The following is a 19453-nucleotide window of genomic DNA, read 5'->3' as shown; positions in this document are numbered from 1 at the left end:
AAGAGCGTCTGCCTCACAGTTCTGGGGACCGGGGTTCAATCCCTGGCCCCACCTGTGTGGAGTTTGCATGTTCTCCCCGTGCCTGCATGGGTTTTCTCCGGGCACTCCGGTTTCCTCCCACATCCCAAAAACATATGTGGTAGGTTAATTGACAACTCTAAATTGCGCGTAGGTGTGAATGTGAGTGTGAATGGTTTGTTTGTATGTGCCCAGCGATTGGCTGGCAACCAGTTCAGGGTGTACCCCGCCTCCTGCCCGATGATAGCTGGGATAGGCTCCAGCACGCCCGCGACCCTAGTGAGGAGAAGCGGCTCAGAAAATTGATGGATGGACAGAAAATGAAAAGAAATGAAGCAGTTTTTGCTACATTTTTTGCTTCAATTCTATGGGCACTGTGCTGCTCCTCGTGTGCACGCCTTGGCCACCTGGGGGTCGTATAATACAGACATACAGCTATAGATGGACACTTATCATGGCCTCAGTAAGACACAGTAATTATTAGTCATTATTGGCAAAGGATAAAGAATATATGCTTGTTTGTATGATTATATTATCTGTCATCATGTGTTGCTCCACCATTTGTGCTGAAAAGGTTACAACAACACTACGCCGAAGCTATTCCGTTAGCCTATCTATGACGTTTTGCATTGTTTGTTAGCATTATTCTAAACAGACTTTCCTAAGGCAAAGCTATGCAGCTGTTTTAAATAAATGTGTAGTTCTCTTTGTTTAATGTTTAGTTTGACAGTAAACTTCAACTGGGAGCAGCAATAAACAGCTTGAAATCTCCTTTATTGAAGAATAGTTCACGAGCTTCCAAACTGCTGCTTGTTATGAAGTGAGTTGACTTCACAGCCACCATACAGTGCTTGTATCTCAACTGTTTTTGCTCGCAACTAAAAAAATCAGCTGGACGGTTCGTATCTCAAAAAACTTGGTCACTTGTGTGTTAAGGCAACACTGTGTGTATAAAACCTTTTGGTTTTACATAGTTTGACCCTTCCCACACACTTAAAACACACTTTATTCAAGTATTTTTATTTGATGAAAAAAAGAATTCATATAATTTGTTAAATCATTGATTGTAAATACTAAAATACAAAAATTACAGTGTTTATTAATGCAGTATATAAGTACATATAAGGAAATATAAAAAAATAAATAAAAATAAACAAACTACGTTACCTGGCCCATCTAAATCAAGTTTGGCATAGAAAATAAAATAGTAATACCACTAAAAAACACATGGGGGCAGAGATGAAGCAAATGGTGCTCATTCTGCCGTGGACTGAGAGAGAAGAAGAGTCGCACTTGTTTACGGAAGTGTTGATAACAAACACGAAAATTGATGACAACTGGAATTTGTTTTTTGTCCATATGTAAATTTCTAGAATTTAATGAGACGTTTGTAAAAAGAAAAACATGGAGCATATATCACACACTGGGGCAGTGCTCGGAGGAAGCTCGGTCAAACGCCTTAATAATGGCTTCAAACCGTTGACCGTCATGGCGCTGTCCGTAGTTGTTTCTGCCGTAGTTGTACTTGCTGTCGGTGCTTTCTACGCAGTTTTGGACCCTATACTGCAAGGTAAACGAGAGAATTCGTGTTGGCTCCTACATATAGATATAAGTTAAGAAACAAAGCATATGCCCCAAAACTTGACGTTTACTTCAACTGGTTCAACAGCACGTGTGAGAGAAATAGTGAGTTTGTGAATGGGTGTGTTTATATGTTAGAAAGTGTATGTATGTTTGTGATAGTGTGAGTGTGCGCATAAAGTCAGAGTGTGATTGACACTGCGCATGAGCGTGTTGGTGTTATGTAGTGCGCATGTAAGAGTGTATGTGTGAGAGGAACAGAGTGTGTGTGAGAGTGAGACTAAATGTGCATCCACTAATGTCGTGCTTGTTTCAGAGCTGCGGGCGGGCAGAGTAAAGGAAGAAGATGGGGCAGAAGTCAGGATGTTAGGTGGGCAATCTTAGGACTGTCTATTTTGATTATGTGCCATCAGGAATTTGTGGAAATTGCAATGCTGCACATTTAAAACACTTTTTTTTATCGTGTAGGTTTCTGGAGTATCTTGGTTCTCTCGGTATTAACAGGATTGAGTTGCTGCGTCTTCTCATGGACACTGACTTACCTCAACTACTACAAACCGGGCCTGGTGCCACCAACACTTCTAACACTACTGTGCAGGTATTGAAGTCTTTTTCAATCAAATGTAAAATGATATAAAGACGTGAGTGTCGCTTTGTTTGGTTACAGTGACAAACACGAACGAGATTTCCTCTTGGATTACGGCGTCGCTCTCCTTAACGGCACCATGGCAACGTTTACCGTCATCTGGAACCTGACCTAACTTTGTCCGACGTTTGTGTCCAACTATAGCGATGCCCGTTGAACAATGTTTTCAACATTGAACTATTCAATTTGATCTTTGTGAAATTTTACATTTTTTATTGATGTCAATATTGGAATACCCTGTCAAGTATTTTGTAAAAAAATTTTTTTCGTAGAATGCCTCATAAGACCAATACACCGATAGATACATTGGTTTGAAAAAGTGTTTGGCCCCTTCTTTATTTCTTCTTTTTGTGCATGTTTGTCACACCTACGTGTTTTCCACAAGTACACACATAATGCAGTTTTTAAATGTTTCTGTTAAAAAAAAATCCAAAGCTACATGGCACTTCGTGAAAAAGTGATTGCCCCCTAAACCTAAGCAACAACTGCAGTCAAGGGTTTGCGATAACTTGTAATGAGTCTCTCACAGTACTGTGGAGGAATTTTGGCCCACTCATCTTTGCAGAATTGTTGTAATTCAGCCAGATTGGATCGTTTTTTTAGCACAAACTGCCTTTTTAAGGTCTTGCCACAGCATCTCAATAGGACTCAGGTCAGGACTTTGACTAAGTCACTCCAAAGTCTTCATTTTGTTTTTCTTCAGCCATTCAGAGGTGGACTTGGTGTGTTTTGGATCATGTCCTGCTGCAGAACCAAAGTTAATTTCAGCTCGAGGTCACAGATGGCTGGACATTATCCTTCAGCATTTTTTTGGGCGGGGGTAGACAGCAGAATTCATGGTTCCACTTATCACAGCATGTTTTCCAGGTGCTCAAGCAGCAAAACAGTCCCAGACAATCATACTACCACCACCATATTGTACTGTTGGTATGATGTTGTTTTTCTGGAATGCGGTGTTACTTTGACACCAGATGTAATGGGACACACACCTTCCAAAAAGTTTTTTACTTTTGTCTCGTCAAACCAGAGTATTTCCCCCAGGTGTCTTGGGGGGAAATCATCAAGATGTCTTATGGTAAAATTGAGACGAGCATTAATGTTCTTTTTGCTCTGCAATGTTGGCCATTTTTGCCCAGTCTCTTTCTTATGGTGGAATCATGAACTTAACTTTTGGTCGGCCGACCAGTCCTGGGAAGGTTCACCATTGTTATTCAGTTTTGCATTTGTGGATAATGGCTCTCAATGTGATTCGCTGGAGTCCCAAAGCTTTAGAAATGACTTCATAACATTTTCCACACTGATAGATCTCAATGACTTCCTTTCTCATTTGTTCCTGAATTTCTGTAGCTCTTAGCAAGATGTCTAGCTTTTGAGGTCGACTTATCTTTGTCAGGCACGTCCTATTTAAGTGATTTCTTGATGAAGAACATGTGTGGCAGTATCAGGCCTGAGTGTAGAGAAATTGAACTCAAATATGATAAACCAGTTATGTTTTAACAGGAGGGGCAATCACTTTTTCACACAGGGCCATGTAGGTTTGGATTTTCTTTCCCCCTTAATAATAAACATTAAAAAATTGCATTTTGTGTTTACTTGTGTTGTCTTTGACGATGGGAAACATTGAAGTGTGATAAACATGCAAAAACCTTTTCACACCACTGTTGGTATGTCGGTAGGCATACTCATTAATAAAGAAACAACCAATGAAATGAGGACAAAAATGAGAGCAGTATTGAGATGGAATTAAAGTACATTTAATTGTAACCTTAGCAAGTAAGATAAAAAAAAAACAAAAAAACTTTACCTTATTTCAGATTTCTGTTCTGAAGCTCATAATAGTGACATGGACAAACACACACAAACATTTCACTACCAATTCGATACAATTTACCAAATACACAGTAGTAAATGCTATATGATCTTTGGCTGTGACTTCTAATTTTGGCCACACAAAACACATTGTCTTCATATTTAAAAAAAAAAAAAGGTGAAGGAGGAGAAAGTCCACACACAGTATTGCTTTCAAATCTAAGGCCTCAAACTGGTTCATATACAATTGTAGTGTACTGTATTTAGCAATAGCACATTTTAATGTTATCAGTGCAGTCAGTTTAATACTGAAACTTATGATTGTGTTTCGTGAGTGAAATAAGTGCTGAGTCAAATGTAAACAAGCAAAAAAACAACAACGGTAGTTTGCTGTGTTGGATGACCTACAATAGACTGTCGAAAAAAGTACGTCCATATTACGTGCGGTCTGTGTCTACTGGACTTCTGGACAGGACCTCTTGGTCAGAGTGCCGCCTCGTGGACAGTTTGCAAAGCCCGGCGAAGAGGAACACAGTGGAGATGACAGCAAAGTAGCCGCCGTAGACGTAAAACTGATGAAGAAGGCATCAACTAAATTGTAAGCATGTAGTATATATGCGTACATCATATGAAAATGTAAAAATACATATAATGAATAGATAAAAGGGCAACATTGATATGACAATACATTCACATGTACCGTAGGCATTAAACTTCTGACCACAATAGTATACAGTACATGCATGGACATGGCGTTAGGTACATCCGGATAATGAGATTCAGTAGAAGAGCTACAACCACATTTTCTCCAATTCAAAGAAATTAAGGCTGCATTTTCAGATAAGCATTAATTTAACAATGAATGCTCTTGTTTGTTTACAGTGAAGTGAACCCCTGCAATTCATGGAGGATAGATACCTAGCCCCAGCTGCCACAAATAGCAAAAATCCACAAATAAAGCCACACTAATTATATTATTATATCAAATCCTATAGAGGCCAGGAGATGGCAGCAAAGCACTATTTTTGTCAAAAAGAAACAACTCACTTCAACGTAACTCCTTTGGGAAAACTTAAATGACCCAAAAAACTATTTTTGGGGCGTAGTACGACCATTTGTCATTGTCTGCAAATAAATGCTAAATTACAATATTTGTATTTGGGTGTTATGTTGTCAGGAGTTTATTGAATAGTGGTCTTAATTGTTTTCCAGAGCTGTAGCTCTTTGGCACAAAGGTGCTACGAGATGGGGGCAAAACACTACTTGTGTCTAAAGGAAGCGCCTCAATTCACATCAACATAGTTCCTCAGAACCAAGATGCTGCCCAAGTACTGCTTTTTTTCTTTGGCCTAAGCACCAAACAGCAACGTGAATCATTTTCCAGTGACTAATCAAGGAATGGTTCCCCCCAAAAAATCTGTGAATACGTGAAGTCGCAAATGCCACACTGCGAATACCCATGGGTTCACTGTACCCTCAGTGCAGCTCTACATCACCGCAAGCTACAACCACAAAGCAAGACGTGTCACAATGGTATTGAAACTCATTACGTCATTCAGGTGTACCTAAAGTTTTGTGAGTTCCTATCATTTGGCCAGAGCGAACCACAATTTTTCACCTGAGTGAAGACATCCAATCCTAGGCCGGCTGAGTCCACCACCACCAGCGTGAGCAGAGACTGCAGCAGCAGAGCCACAAAGGTGTTGACGCCGAATACCATGGCATAGCGCTGCATGTCAAGACTGGAAGCTACTTGATAACTGGCAAAGGAAAGAAATATCATGTAACGCAAGTGGTAAATATTCCTTCAGTTCTACCGGGTTCAAGGACATAATTTAGGTCCAATTTAGAACTTAAACCTTAAACTTGAACCTTAAAGAGCACATCTGCATTAAGAGAATATATAAAAACATGGCATTTGACATTTAGAAATAACAGCACATCGCAAAACACCCTGAGATGTCGCCAAAGCCCTGCTTAATAGGAAAGTAGTAATTGGTGTCACGGAAGTACAGTGGGTACAGAAAGTTTTCAGACCCCCTAAAACTTTTCACTCTTTGTTATATTGCAGCCATTTGTTAAAATCATTTAAGTACATTTTTCCCCTCATTAATATAAACACAGCATGCCATATTGACAGAAAAAAAACAATTGTTGAAGTTTTTGCTGATTTATTAAAAAAGAAAAACTGAAATATCACACAGCCATAAGTATTCAGACCCTTTGCTGTGACACTCATATTTGACTGGTGCTCTACATTTCTTCTGATCATCCTTAAAATGGTTCTACACCTTCATTGGAGTCCAGCTGTGTTTGATGATACTGATTGGACTTGATTAGGAAAGGCACACACCTGTCTATATAAGACTTTACAGCTCACAGTGCATGTCAGAGCAAATGAGAATCATGAGGTCAAAGGAACTGCCTGAAGAGCTCAGAGACAAAATTGTGGCAAGGCACAGATCTGGCCAAGGTTACAAAAAAAATTCTGCTGCACTTAAGGTTCCTAAGAGCACAGCGGCCTCCATAATTCTGAAATGGAAGACGTTTGGGACGACCAGAACCCTTCCTAGAGTTGGCCGTCCGGCCAAACTGAGCGATTGGGGGAGAAGAGCCTTGGTGAGAGAGGTAAAGAAGATCAGTGTGGCTGAGCTCCAGAGATGCAGTCGAGAGATGGGAGAAAGTTCTAGAAAGTCAACCATCACTGCAGCCCTCCACGAGTCGGGGCTTTAGGGCAGAGTGGCCCGACGGAAGCCTCTCCTCAGTGCAAGACACATGAAAGCCCGCATGGAGTTTGCTACAAAACACCTGAAGGACTCCAAGATGGTAAGAAATAAGATTCTCTGGTCTGATGAGACCAATATAGAACTTTTTGGCCTTATTTCTAAGTGGCATGTATGGCGGAAACCAGGCACTGCTCATCACCTGTCCAATACAGTCCCAACAGTGAAGCATGGTGGTGGCAGCATCATGCTGTGGGGGTGTTTTTCAGGTGCAGGGACAGGGAGACCGATTGCAATCGAAGAAAAGATGAATGCGGCCCAGAACAGGGATATCCTGGACGAAAACCTTCTCCAGAGTGCTCAGAACCTCAGACTGGGCCGAAGGTTCACCTTCAAAAAAGACAATGACACTAAGCGCACAGCTAAAATACCAAAGGAGTGGCTTCAGAACAACACCGTGACTGTTTTTAAATGGCCCAGCCAGAGCCCTGACCTAAACCCAATTGAGCATCTCTGGAAAGACCATCCAACCTGACAGAACTGGAGACGATATGCAAGGAGGAATAACGGATGATCCCCAAATCCAGGTGTGAAAAACCTGTTGCATCATTCCCAAAAAGACTCATGGCTGTATTGGCTTCTACTAAATACTGAGCAAAGGGTCTGAATACTTATGGATGTGTGATATTTCAGTTATTCTTTTTTAATAACTCTGCCAAAATTTCAACAATTCCGTTTTTTTTCCTGTCAATATGGGGTGCTGTGAGTACATTAATGTGGGGAAAAATGAACTTAAATTATTTTAGCAAATGGCTGCAATATAAAAAAAGAGTGAAACATTTCAGGGAGTCTGAATACTTTCCGTACCCATTGTATGTTTGTGTGATACATCTCGGCCAAGAGAGAGATCTTTGCATGTCCGGGAGCAGACAAGTTTAGCCTGGGTTGTTAGTTGAGGTTACGGGGCGTCTTCGCAGCATGAGCATTTACACTCACACTTTCAGTGCATTTTCTTGAAATCAATTAACCTGGAAGACATTTATTTTCAAGACAAATGTAAGATGAATTTGAAATGATATCACTGAGTTCCCCTGGCTATTTGTGGGTGATAAGGACCGAGCCCTGCCACGAATAGCGAATATCTGCGACGAACTTAGAATTCTTGGAAGAGATGGCACAAGATGGCGGAAAGCGTTTTTCTGGGGTTTTTTTTGTCTCATTGAAACTCCTGAACACACTTCAATACAGTTCTTTGACCTAGGTGAGTTTTTAGCGAACAACAAAGGATAGTTAAAAAAGAAAATCCAAAAATAGGTAAATTTTGCACATTTTAAACCTTGCATATAGAGGGGTTTACTGTAAACTGTTTTTGTTCACAGTATGCGGTATGGTTTAAACTATCAATATAAGCAATTCATATTTTTAGGGGGCAACGGCAATTGTGTTTTTTTTTCTTACAATCTAGCAGGATTGATGTACTGTATCTCAATTGGGGTGGTATATAGAGCCAAAAATCATAAAAATACATTGTTCAAATACAGTGGTGCCTTAAGATACGAGTGTAACTCGTTCCGGGACAATGCTTGTAACTCAAAAAACTCAGATCTCAAATCATATTCCCCCATTGAAATTAATGGAAATGCCATTAATCAGTTCCAGCCTCCACCCAAAAAAACAACCCAAAATTTTGTAATTTGGTTTTAGTAAGGTAAATAGCACTCTATAATATAGTACTTAATAAAAAGATACAGTAATGACACACTGTAATTAAATAGAATGAAATAGCTTTTGCCACATACTGTATCTTGCTTCAATTTCAATGGACATTGTTCCGCTCCTTCTTGTGTGTGCGCCTTGGCCACCTGGAGGCAGTATAATACAGACATACAGCTACAGTATATATGGCGACAGTCACACTCAGTAAGCTGCAGTAATATTAGTCATTTTGCAGAGGATAAATAATATATGCTTGTATGGTTATATTAGCTGCCTATGTGTGATGCCGGATTTATGTAAAGATCTGATGCTTAAAGTGTTGTAATACAGCAACACTGATGCTATTCGTTAGCCTATTAGTCTACTGCGTTTTACATTGTTGTTAGCGTTCAGCTAAACTGACTTTACTAAGGCAAAGCTGTTTGGTTGATTGAAATACACGGTGTAATTCTCTTTTTTCATGCTTTGTTTGACAGTAAACTTCAGGCTTTTTTATATGAATTTTCCACTACCTGCCAAACTGTTGCTTGCTGTGAAGTGAGTTCAGTTGAGTTCACCATACAGCACTCGTGTCTCGATTTGCTTGCGAATCAAAGCAAAAATCAGCAGAACAGGGGCTCATATCTTTAAAAACACGTTAAGTCGGGTCACTCATATCTCAAAGCACCAGTATACTGTACTTGTGGAACTAACTATACAAAAAGGGGCACGACATGACCCCCACTCTCAGTACTTACGTGGCAACCGTGATAAGCAGCATGTAGGTTGCTCTGAAAAGAATGTAGGAGCCATAACACAGCCAGATGCTCTTCAGCGTTACCATGACAAACACACATGCTGCCATGAGTAGTGAAAGGGCACACAAGACCAGCTCTCCCCACACAGTCCAGCGCACAGGCAGGTGGCCCACCAGGAGAGCAGCCACAGACCCTAAAGACAGTCCCCACACCCCAAGCAGTCATCTTAGAGTAGACCGTTTGCATTAACGGGATGATAATCTTACCCATCAGTGTGGACAGCGTCTCCACGTAGCCGTTGTAGATGTCATAGTCACTGGAGGGCCGGATGTTCTCCCACAGCGGTTGGGCATAGTTAAGCACCTGAAAGTATCCGCATGTGGCCACCGCCCACCAGAGTGACCACGCTAGCAAGGGGCCTCGTCTGTAACAGTGCAGGAAGTCTGCCAAAAGCATCTTCAAGACATCAGGGAGACCACAGCTTGTATTTGTCTCCTCAGTGGCTGGGGACACCTAATTGCGCGACAACGGACAAAACGTATCTTTTTGGCACAAAAGTTGAGAGCAGTGAACTCCCCATTTATCGCTCGGGATACGGTACGTTCCCACCCACAATAGGTGAAAATCCCCACTATAGAAAGATCATAAAAACACTAAATACAGTACTTTTACCTATCCCATACACTTTAAACACATTTAAACTTATTAAAACACAAACACACATTTTAAAGTATTCTTTAGCGCATGTTCTCGCTCTCTCCCTGACAAAAAATGGGACACTTGATAACATCACATCGAGGAAATGAAAACTCTCGCTCACACACTTCTCCAAAAAAGAAGTGTGCTTGCCTATTATTATGATTCCTCACCCCCAGTTCAGGTTTACGGTAAAACTGACACATAAAGTAAAACATATAAACACCAAAATCTTGCAAAAAAACATATATTATCTAACAAACGTCCACTAGATTAATGCTTATCAATCATGTAAATGGCCATAGACAGACAAAGAAATTAGCATTGATGTTGCATTCATTATAAACGTTCCAACAACTGCTACTTTAACACACATAAAACAGACAATATATTTCACACAGGCATACATTCTCTCTGCTCTATGAGAACAACAAATATTACTGCAGCTTAGTGGGGGACCTTTCTATATTAACTCCAATATTAATTCCACTGCATCTACATCCAGTGGAGTTCAGTGCTGCCCGGCATGTTACAGCACAATGTGGTGCTACACCGAAGGCACGCAACTCTAAATTCAGACTTGCCATTAATACTATGAACCCCATTTTTAAAAATTGATTATTTGGACTACCCCAAATAGGAAAGTAATAATTGGTGTCAGGAAGTAGTGTTAAAGTGATACATCTCGACTAAGATCATGTCGTGGAAAGTCCAGCCTGGGTTTTTAGTGTAAAACGTTACAAAGTCTTTGCCGTACCCTGCTGCGAAAAGCAAAAATGTGTTGATTAACTGAAAACGGTTTTTATTATAAAAAGGTTCATAATAGCCTATAGATGGCACAAGATGGCGGCATGAAGCGCCTCAATTTACTTTAACATACAGTGCTGTGAATGGCCCCCTTCTCAAAACTCTATATTTTGTTATATTTTTCCATAGTTTCCCCCCATCAAACAAATGTAAATATCAGACAAATATAACCCAAGTAAACGCTGTTGTTAAATGGTGATTTCATTTATTAAGGAAAAACAAAAATATTTAAAGTTACCTGGCCCTGTGTGAAAAAGTAATGCCCCCTAAACCTAATAACTGGTTGGGCCATCCTCAGCAGAAACAACTGAAATCAAGCGTTTTCTCTAACTGCCAATGAGTCTTCACATCTCCGTGTTTTGGCCCACTCTTCCTTGCAGAATTGTTTGAATTCAGCAAAAATTGTGGGTTTTCTAGCATGAACTGCCTTTTTAAGGTCATATCACTGCATTTCAATCAAAATTAAATAAAAAATAAAAAATGAATTTATGATTCAACATGGGGGTAATTATTTTTTTAAACAGGGCCAGGTAACTTTGAATAGAATGTTTTCCCTTAATAAATGAAATCACCATTTAAAAACAGCTTTTTAAATTTCACTCGGGGTTACATTAGTCTGATGATCTTAAACATTAAAGTGGGGAAACTATGCAAAAACTTAAAAATTTGAGAAGGGGGCCAATACTTTTTCACAGGACTGTAGTTCCTTCCTTGGCACCAAGATGCGACAAGATGATCCCAAAACAATATTTTTATATTAGATATGGCTTTAGCCCGAGCACAAAAACAAAAATTGGTGAGTTTTTCAGCGAATATAGGAAGATAGTTCCCCCCACAAAAATAATTTATATGTGAATGCGCAAGTAGGGAATCTTGAACACGCATGGTAACAAACACTGTCTGCATGTACACATGCGTTTTTAGTGCCTTTTATCAAAATCAACTAATCTGTAAAATTTTGTTTAAGTGTCTGGGATCATAGTTTGTACTATATTTATGGTTTAAACTATTAATATAGGCAATTATGATTTTATTATTATTAGGGGGGTTTAGCTATTTGTGACAGGGTTCGGCCCCAATCCACCCCGACTGTAGTATCAGACTCACAATAGAGACGTCCTCATTGTCCAAAGGGACCTTGTTGTCAACTTTCTCGATTAGGGCACCGCTGTAGTCGCACTGCCGCTCTATTGCTCCCTCGGGTTTCTTGTGGAAAAACAAGCTCCTCTTGGGCATAGGAAGAAACCATGGCGGGACAAAGGCGACGACGGCCGACGCGAGCGTGGCCCAGACGAGGTGTACCAGTTTGACTTCGTCCAGGGTGAGGAGGAGCTGGCCGGTGAGTGAGCCGGCGGCCGAGCCGAAAAGCGTGACACTGCGGCAGTAAGCAGTCGCCCTCCGGTAGTGCGCGGGCTCTACCACGTTGTAGATGTACGAGAAGTAAGCCACCTCCGAGGCTGTGGCGAGCCCGAAGAAAAACTCCAGCAGTTGCATGGCCTGAAGGCCATGTGCTTTGAGCAGCATCACATAAGTGACCACAAAGCTAACTGCCTGCAACACCAACACAGGCTTATAACAGAGGTAGTCAGTGGCCAGGAAGACAGGGAACAGCAACACCAGATAAGAATATGTCCAAATTGGGTAGATTTCGCTGACAACCTGCAGAAAGCAAAAGACTGACAATGACATCTGACTCGTTTTCATATTTAAACAAAACATTACCCACAGTTGTGATTTTAACTTGATAAATCTGCACTTTGTCATTTTACTGTTTTGAGTTAGCTTTTCATTTATCCTGCTTTTCATTTAATCTTAATCATTATTTATTTGCCCCTGTTAAGCACTACGGATTTGCCTTGTGTATGACTACAATAGTGTGAGACTATTGTTTTTGTGATACGGCCTTGGCGCCGTATCACAAAAACTTTCTTTCTCAAGGTAGGTGAAATAATTTGAGCTTGACCATGCATTCCAAAGGAATTAGCATTTGTTTGTTTTGTAGGGATTACAGTACTATTTACTAACTTGTGCAGTACACTTCATCATGAAAAATACAACAAAATTGCCATTTGTCCAATGTGAGAGGGTTTTAGGAGAGGTTAGTTTAAGTTGTTTTTCCACATCTCGTGCATCCAGAAAGTATTCATGCCACTTTTTTTATTTTGTTATATTACAGGCATATTCCAAAAGTCTTCACACAACAACCAATGTTGAACATAAATGTGCATTGTGTTCCAAACTTTAGAGAAGGTCAAATTAAGTTCACCTGTGAAGGCTCTAGTGTATTTTAGGTTCATCCTGAACTTTCACCTGAAAGTTCAATATCTCAAACTTTTTGTGAGTAGTGCATCACTACGGGAGAGCCCAGACACCCTGCGGAGAGAAGCTTTATCCACTTGTATCTGTGATCTTGTTATTTCACCCACGATATGCAGCTCATCCCCGACCCAGAGAGATCACATCACTCTTTTTGTGACTGTGTGCGGATCATGCCCTCAGACTTGGAGATGCATTGTTTTTCATGACTATTATTTTTTTCTGTCGGCTGCATTTTCAAAAAAAAAAACATCACAATATAAACAATACAATACAGAGGGAGTATTTCAAACTTCCCTGCTGGACAGCAAAACTGTTCCAGCATAAAAAGGCAAACAGATCCATCATTCTGCAGGACCATGAAGCTGAACAGGACATACTGTATTATTTTTATTTATTTGATCATTGAAGCCTGTCTGCATTTATGATGAACATATCACACAGAAATATCCCACGCAGTACAATGCAGACAGAGTAAAGCATTCCCTATTATTGCTGCGTTTCTGGATGCATTGTTCAGAGCGTGTATTTTACATCAGGCACCTTGTTGGGCAACTAAGGGATACTCAGAAAGAGGTTTTGTTCGTTCGCGGAAATTATTATTATCCTTGTTTTTGTTTACCCAGTAATGATTGTGTAATTTTTTTCTTCAACAGAAACACAAAATACAGTTGAACCTTGATTTAACACTAATCAGAAGTATTGGACCGTCTGGGCAGTACATGTGTCCAAAAATTGTTTCCAGTTGTCACTTAAACCGGCATTGACAAAGTCTTTTAGTTCCAGAATTAGCCGCTGTTGTTTACTGGCGCTATGGCGCAATATTGGCAGAGAATGGGACACACGTATTTCAGGGTCACAGATGTACAATATAAGTACATCCAGCCAACAGACATGCACGTGCCTATGTGGCTGCTATGTTGAATGTGGCGACTTTCCATCAAAAGCAATGCATTGACATAAGGCAGCCATGTTGACTGTGGCGACGTTTCCAAGCAATGTATTGACCTGGTGGCCATGATGGCAGGACTTGCATCTACTGTTGCATAGAGCTCTGCAGAGAGAGAGCAGCATGGCGTGAGCAGCGTTGCTATTTAACGTACAGTAACAGTTTTTTTTTTCAAGCAGTTGGTTTATGGCATTGAATCTTAACGGATTTGGACACTAATTCGTTACAGCTCATTAAAGTAACCTGCTAACTACTGATTGTCACCACCAAGCACACCAGCGTGGTAGGTTAACCTTTCAAACATTTTCAAGCGTTTTTTAATACTTATTTACAAAAACTCTGTCCTGTACTTGGGCGTTTTAGACCATGAAAAAAAGTACAAAACAATAATTTTGTTCGGTACAGTAAAATGGGTGCATATGGCCACAAAAAAGGTGCTTCAAGTGGCACTAAGCAGGCCCAAAAAATGTCATGTAAATTCGACACACAACAGAGAAGAGTTATGTTAACAAGCCTCCCAAATTTGAATGAACAAAACAAATCACTAAGTATAGAATATCAGGTTTCAAAACATGAATAATAAGGGCCATCTCTTAGCTCTCAGACACTGTGGGAGACAGTCAGCACTGCCCCATTCACTAGTATCAACTTACCCACGAAGTCATGTTGTCTCTGGTGAAAGTTTACAAAACTATCCATCGAAAAATGTGCACTGCAGAGTCAGCTGGTGCTAGTGCTGATGTTTAGCTTGCCATTCGCATGTCTTTAAAAAGTCAATCCATCAATTTTTTTATTTCCTCACTTTTTTGTGAGCTTAAAAAAACATCACCGAGCTGTTCTGTAAATTGAGGCATTCAACGACGACGCATTTTCAGGGTATAGCCATCGATAGCTTGCTCACTGCAAGCTGGGGTGGTAAATGGGCCTTGTTATGGAAGTTAGGCACAGCTAACACTCAACTGAGCAGCCAAACGAAATGACGTCACTTTGTCCTTATATACTAGGGGAGGCAACTCACGCTACAAAGTATACGCCCCAGCCCCGTGATGTCATGGGGCTGTGTTTTAGCCCCACCCACAAAATCAGGAAAGTTAAAATGGTGAAAAAGATGCTTAAGCTACATCTCAACAATTCAGCACTATATTGTTTTAAGTCTTTGCATATGTTTTCAGCACTTAAAACATATTTAATGTATTTAGAAACAAAACACAGACATCTGCTTCGAGCCCCTTTCAATATACAGTAATGGACAATTGGCTGTAACGGACAACCCCTGCCCCTACTACTCCATTAAATCGAGGTTCCACCGTAACACATTTAGTGTGCTTTTTACAAAAGACAAGGGGCCTTGCTCCGCCCATTGCTAGGTAAAACGTGTCATTTCCGTGCTGTCACTTCCGCTACATCATTTTCACGCCACCAAGTGATGCAAGGTGGGAAATGAATGCATCCATCCATGCATTTTCCATACCGCTTATCCTCACTGGGGTTGCGGGCATGCTGGAGCCTGCTCCAGCTGACTCTGGCCGAGAGGTATGATGCTCCCTGAACCAGTCACCCCCCAATCGCAGGGCACACATCGACAAACAACCATTCACACACACATTCGCACCTACGGGCAATTCAGAGTCTTCAATTAACCTACCATGCATGTTTTTGGAATGTGGGAGGAAACCGGAGTAGCCGGAGAAAACCCACGCAGGCATGAGGAGAACATGCAAACTCCACACAGGGGAGGCCGAATTTGAACACGGGTCCTCAGAACTGTGAGGCAGATGTGCTAACCAGTCGTCCAGCATGCCGCCCTAAATGAATACAGTATTCAATATAAATAAAAAAAATCAAATACTGAAAAATTAGGGGTGTCCCATTCCGATCTTTTGAGATTGGAAATCGCTCCAATGTCAGAAAGAATGAAAAACGAGTATCAAATAAGACTGGAGTTTACCACTCTTATACAAACAATCCATTCCTTGCTCAGACTCCACCACTTCTATCCAGAAGCGCCCAGACAGCATGCAGAGCCCACGTGATCACAACAGCAGGTTGCTAAGGTGCTACCATAGTAGCAAGGGGTAAGAGTGAATGTTGCTTTCTTAAAGTTGTTTATTGACACTCCAGTTGAAGTTCACAGTAAAACTAAACTCACATAAGACTTATACCTATTGAATGTTCACATACATCACAGCCTTCGTTTCTTTCTTTATTTCTGTTCACAAAACTCGCTAGCTCACAGCTAAGAACAATGAATGAAAAACACCATTGACGAGCTAACGGAAATTAGCATTTAACTTGCGCCACTCAGCTCTCAAAATAATGAACATTGGTACACAAATGATGTATAAATAACCCCATATAAACAGGCACTAAAACAATACTCTCTGGCATATATTCTTCAAACTCTGTGGAAAAACGAGTTATAATAACAATATTTGATTGTGACTTCTTCTACATTTTTTGTTCCTGCAAGTGTCTCTCTCTTTGCGTGCACCACACTGCCCCTCAGAGGCCAAGACGTACACAGCAGGAACTGAGATTGTCAATAAAAGTAAACCCCAGTTGCATCAAGAAGTTCAAAAGTGTATTGCCGCACATGTGGAGAAAGCAAATTATGTTCCAAGCATATACTGAAAAAATAACTGAATTGAACTTTGTTATTTTGCACTGTAAAAGTATTATTTGTATTTCTTATTGAGATAATTTTTCATGGTTTTCTAATTTATTTTTTATTTAATCTATTCAAATGTAAAATATGTTTAAATTAAGCAGTGGTTATGTTGCAATTTCAATATATTTTTGTTATTGGTTTTATAGAAGTTACAGTATTTTTCAGGATTTCCTAATATAATTAATTTATTTTACTCAATTGTAGTACATTCTTATTTTTGACGTTACTTTATGTAACCCATTGGTTAAGAATAAACGGGTCAGTTTTTTTCTCATAGATACTGTTGCTGATTGTTGCTCTTTGTTTGAGTAATATCACTTCATCAGGCCTTTTCTAACATTCCATACAACAACATAAGTACCGTGTTTTCTGCACTATAAGGCGCACTTAAAAGCCTTTAATTTTCTCAAAAATCGCCGGTGCGCCTTATGCATGCGCTGCGTTCCAAAATCTGTAAAAATGTTATGCGATTTTGGTAAGCGCTCCGCTTCATTGACTGTCGGACCATTTCCCGCCAACATAGCGACGTAATACGTACACTACATACGCTGGCAGCGATAAACCAATTAGAGAACATTACGTAAAGCTATGTAAAGTACGTACGCTTACCTCCGCCACGCCTCCGGTAGGTATACTGTACTACCGGTATGCCGCTAAACAACATTTGTTTGGCTAAGGACCCCCGAAAATGGCATCAGCGAAGAGACATGCTTACGAGGCACAATTCAAACTACAGGCTATCAGTTACGCGGTTTGAAATGGTAATAGAGCAGCCGCGAGAGAATTCAAAATCAAACACAAGAACAGCCGGGAGAAGCATCTCTACAGTCACCATTCGACTGAAGGCAATAACGACAGCACAAACACTTTCAAGGAGGTCCGTCTTGGTGCTTTCGTTTTATGAAAAGGTGCTATCTCACCATCCGCGCAAGGACTACCGTGGCGCAGCAACTGCCAGCGGACTCCAACCGCTGGAAATTGGTGTAAACAGGGTGTTCAAAGTGAAGTTACGAGCGGCGTGGGAGCGATGGATGAGAGACGGCGAACACACCTTTACTAAGACCGGGAGGCAGCGCCGGGCGGGTTACGGCACCATATGTGAATGGATTGTGGATCCCCGGGCAAAGGTATCTGCTTTGACTGTTGTCCGAGCTTTCGCGAAAGCCGGCATCATTGCTGAACAGCCACCCGGCATGTTTGATGGAGAAATTGCCCAGCTGTTCAATTCAGATACAGAAGATGAGGACTTCGATGCATTAACGACAAAAGATTGATCAACAAATAATGTGAGTGTATTTTTAAATACGTAGTAGAATGAAGTTCAACAAAACTCATTGTTTTGCTTCCGTTACCTTGTTTTAGCATGCGCCGAATAATACGGTGCGGCGTGTGTATGGCTTAAGTACATAAGTGGACCCTGTAATTGAGACTGCGCCTTACAATCCGGTGCGCCTTATGGTGCGGAAAATACGGTATGTATGATTGTTGTGGATATCAGATCGGAATCGGCCAGAATTCAAGGCCGCAATATCGGTATCGGGTGAGAAGTGAAAAAGTTGTATCGGGACATCTCTATGAAAAATACAGCAACATGTTAGAGGAGCTGATAGGCTTTATAAGCATTGTTTTGTGTCCTCTAGTAGTAGCTGAGGTCAAAATGACTTTTTGAAGGGTGGCTCTTAAAAGGGAACTAGTTACTGCAAATATACAGTTGTTGCAGAAATTAAGTTTTAGCATTACCCTACCTAAAACAATCAGATTTCTTGCAAGTACTGTACAGTTGAATATGAAGAGCACATTGCCTGACAGGTTTTAGTTCAAATGCAGAGCCTATGCTTGAGAAGCTTGCGGAAGATGCTTTATTATTTACCTTGGTGGAATTAGAGGGGCCTCCCCCCAGCCCACCATTTTACCCCTTGAATGGGACTTTGTTTTGGGGTGGTTTTTTTGGGATGGGAGGTGCATTTTTGTGAATTTTTGAATGTGATGGGTCGGGGGGGGTGAGTAAATGAAACATCTATATGAAATTTTGTTAAACGTCCTTTTGGGAACCTAAGTGTAGAATACACTTGAGGTTTTGAGGTTGAAAAATAAATGTATCCATTTTGGAGTACGGCTGCCTGTCAGACAACCAAATGTGTACAAAGTGAAGCAATGTGAATACTTTCCGAGTGCACTGTACTTACTGATGGCGGAAGCTAGAATTAGGCAATATGCTTTCAACGTTACAGAACTAACTAAACTAAACATGGGTCCTGCCCACATTTCTTAACACATATTGGTTGATATCTATCGAGTTAAACTACAAGCACTCGAGATATAAAACTCATCGTATTATCCGAGTACTTATATTGTACGGAACCGAGCTCAGGTAGCTTCCTCACCTGCGCCTCGGTCAGGTTCTTGTCTGGTCCCATCAAGTAAGCGGTAAGGAAAGGTTCGGACGGCCGCATGTTGGAAAATAAGCCATACGCGCAGAGGCACAAGGTTGAGTACAACACAGACATGTTGTACGCAAGTTACATGACCTCCACATCGACATCGGTTGACTCCATCGGTGGGGGGGAGAGAGGTAGATAGAGAGAGGGCGAGAGTGAGAGAGACAGCGAGAGCGCGAGAGAGAGAGAGAGAGAGCGAGAGCGAGAGAGAGAGACACCTTCTTCGTTGGTCATTGATCGACGAGTAAGCATTTGGGCACACTACCGCCGCGTGGTGGTCTAAGCATGAAGCGGCGCGGAGGTCTAAGTATGAAGCGGCGCGGAGAACAGAAAAAAAATATATTTTTTC

General features: G+C 40.9%; 2 protein-coding genes across 4 annotated transcripts; one reads left to right on the top strand and one right to left on the bottom strand.

Moving 5' to 3' along the window:
- The first annotated feature begins 1216 nt into the window (after positions 1-1216).
- Positions 1217-3831, top strand: arl6ip6 (ADP-ribosylation factor-like 6 interacting protein 6). Its single transcript, XM_061784930.1, has 4 exons — positions 1217-1588; positions 1916-1969; positions 2068-2197; positions 2267-3831. The coding sequence occupies exons 1-4, from the start codon at positions 1423-1425 to the stop codon at positions 2358-2360; spliced, it is 444 nt and encodes a 147-aa protein (XP_061640914.1). The 5' UTR covers positions 1217-1422; the 3' UTR covers positions 2361-3831.
- A 146-nt stretch (positions 3832-3977) lies between these two features.
- slc19a2 (solute carrier family 19 member 2) lies at positions 3978-19428 on the bottom strand. Of its 3 annotated transcripts, XR_009790139.1 has the most exons (7): positions 19051-19428; positions 11841-12392; positions 9497-9743; positions 9231-9423; positions 9006-9117; positions 8577-8639; positions 5675-5814 (listed from the first exon to the last, which is right to left on the bottom strand). XR_009790139.1 is itself a non-coding variant. In XM_061784867.1 (6 exons), the coding sequence occupies exons 1-6, from the start codon at positions 19171-19173 to the stop codon at positions 4492-4494; spliced, it is 1392 nt and encodes a 463-aa protein (XP_061640851.1). In that variant the 5' UTR covers positions 19174-19313; the 3' UTR covers positions 3978-4491. The 3 variants fall into 3 exon arrangements, 2 of the variants coding, with proteins under 2 accessions (XP_061640851.1, XP_061640860.1); XM_061784867.1 differs by lacking the exons at positions 8577-8639; positions 9006-9117 and adding an exon at positions 3978-4626 and having other exon boundaries at positions 5673-5814; positions 19051-19313; XM_061784876.1 differs by lacking the exons at positions 8577-8639; positions 9006-9117; positions 19051-19428 and adding exons at positions 3978-4626; positions 14652-14962 and having other exon boundaries at positions 5673-5814.
- Between the last annotated feature and the right edge of the window lie 25 nt (positions 19429-19453).

This window comes from Phyllopteryx taeniolatus, chromosome 1 (genome assembly GCF_024500385.1).
Source record: "Phyllopteryx taeniolatus isolate TA_2022b chromosome 1, UOR_Ptae_1.2, whole genome shotgun sequence".
Lineage (NCBI taxonomy): Eukaryota > Metazoa > Chordata > Actinopteri > Syngnathiformes > Syngnathidae > Phyllopteryx > Phyllopteryx taeniolatus.
Note: the sequence above shows the minus strand (reverse complement) of the source record. Positions and strands in the feature narration are given on the sequence as shown.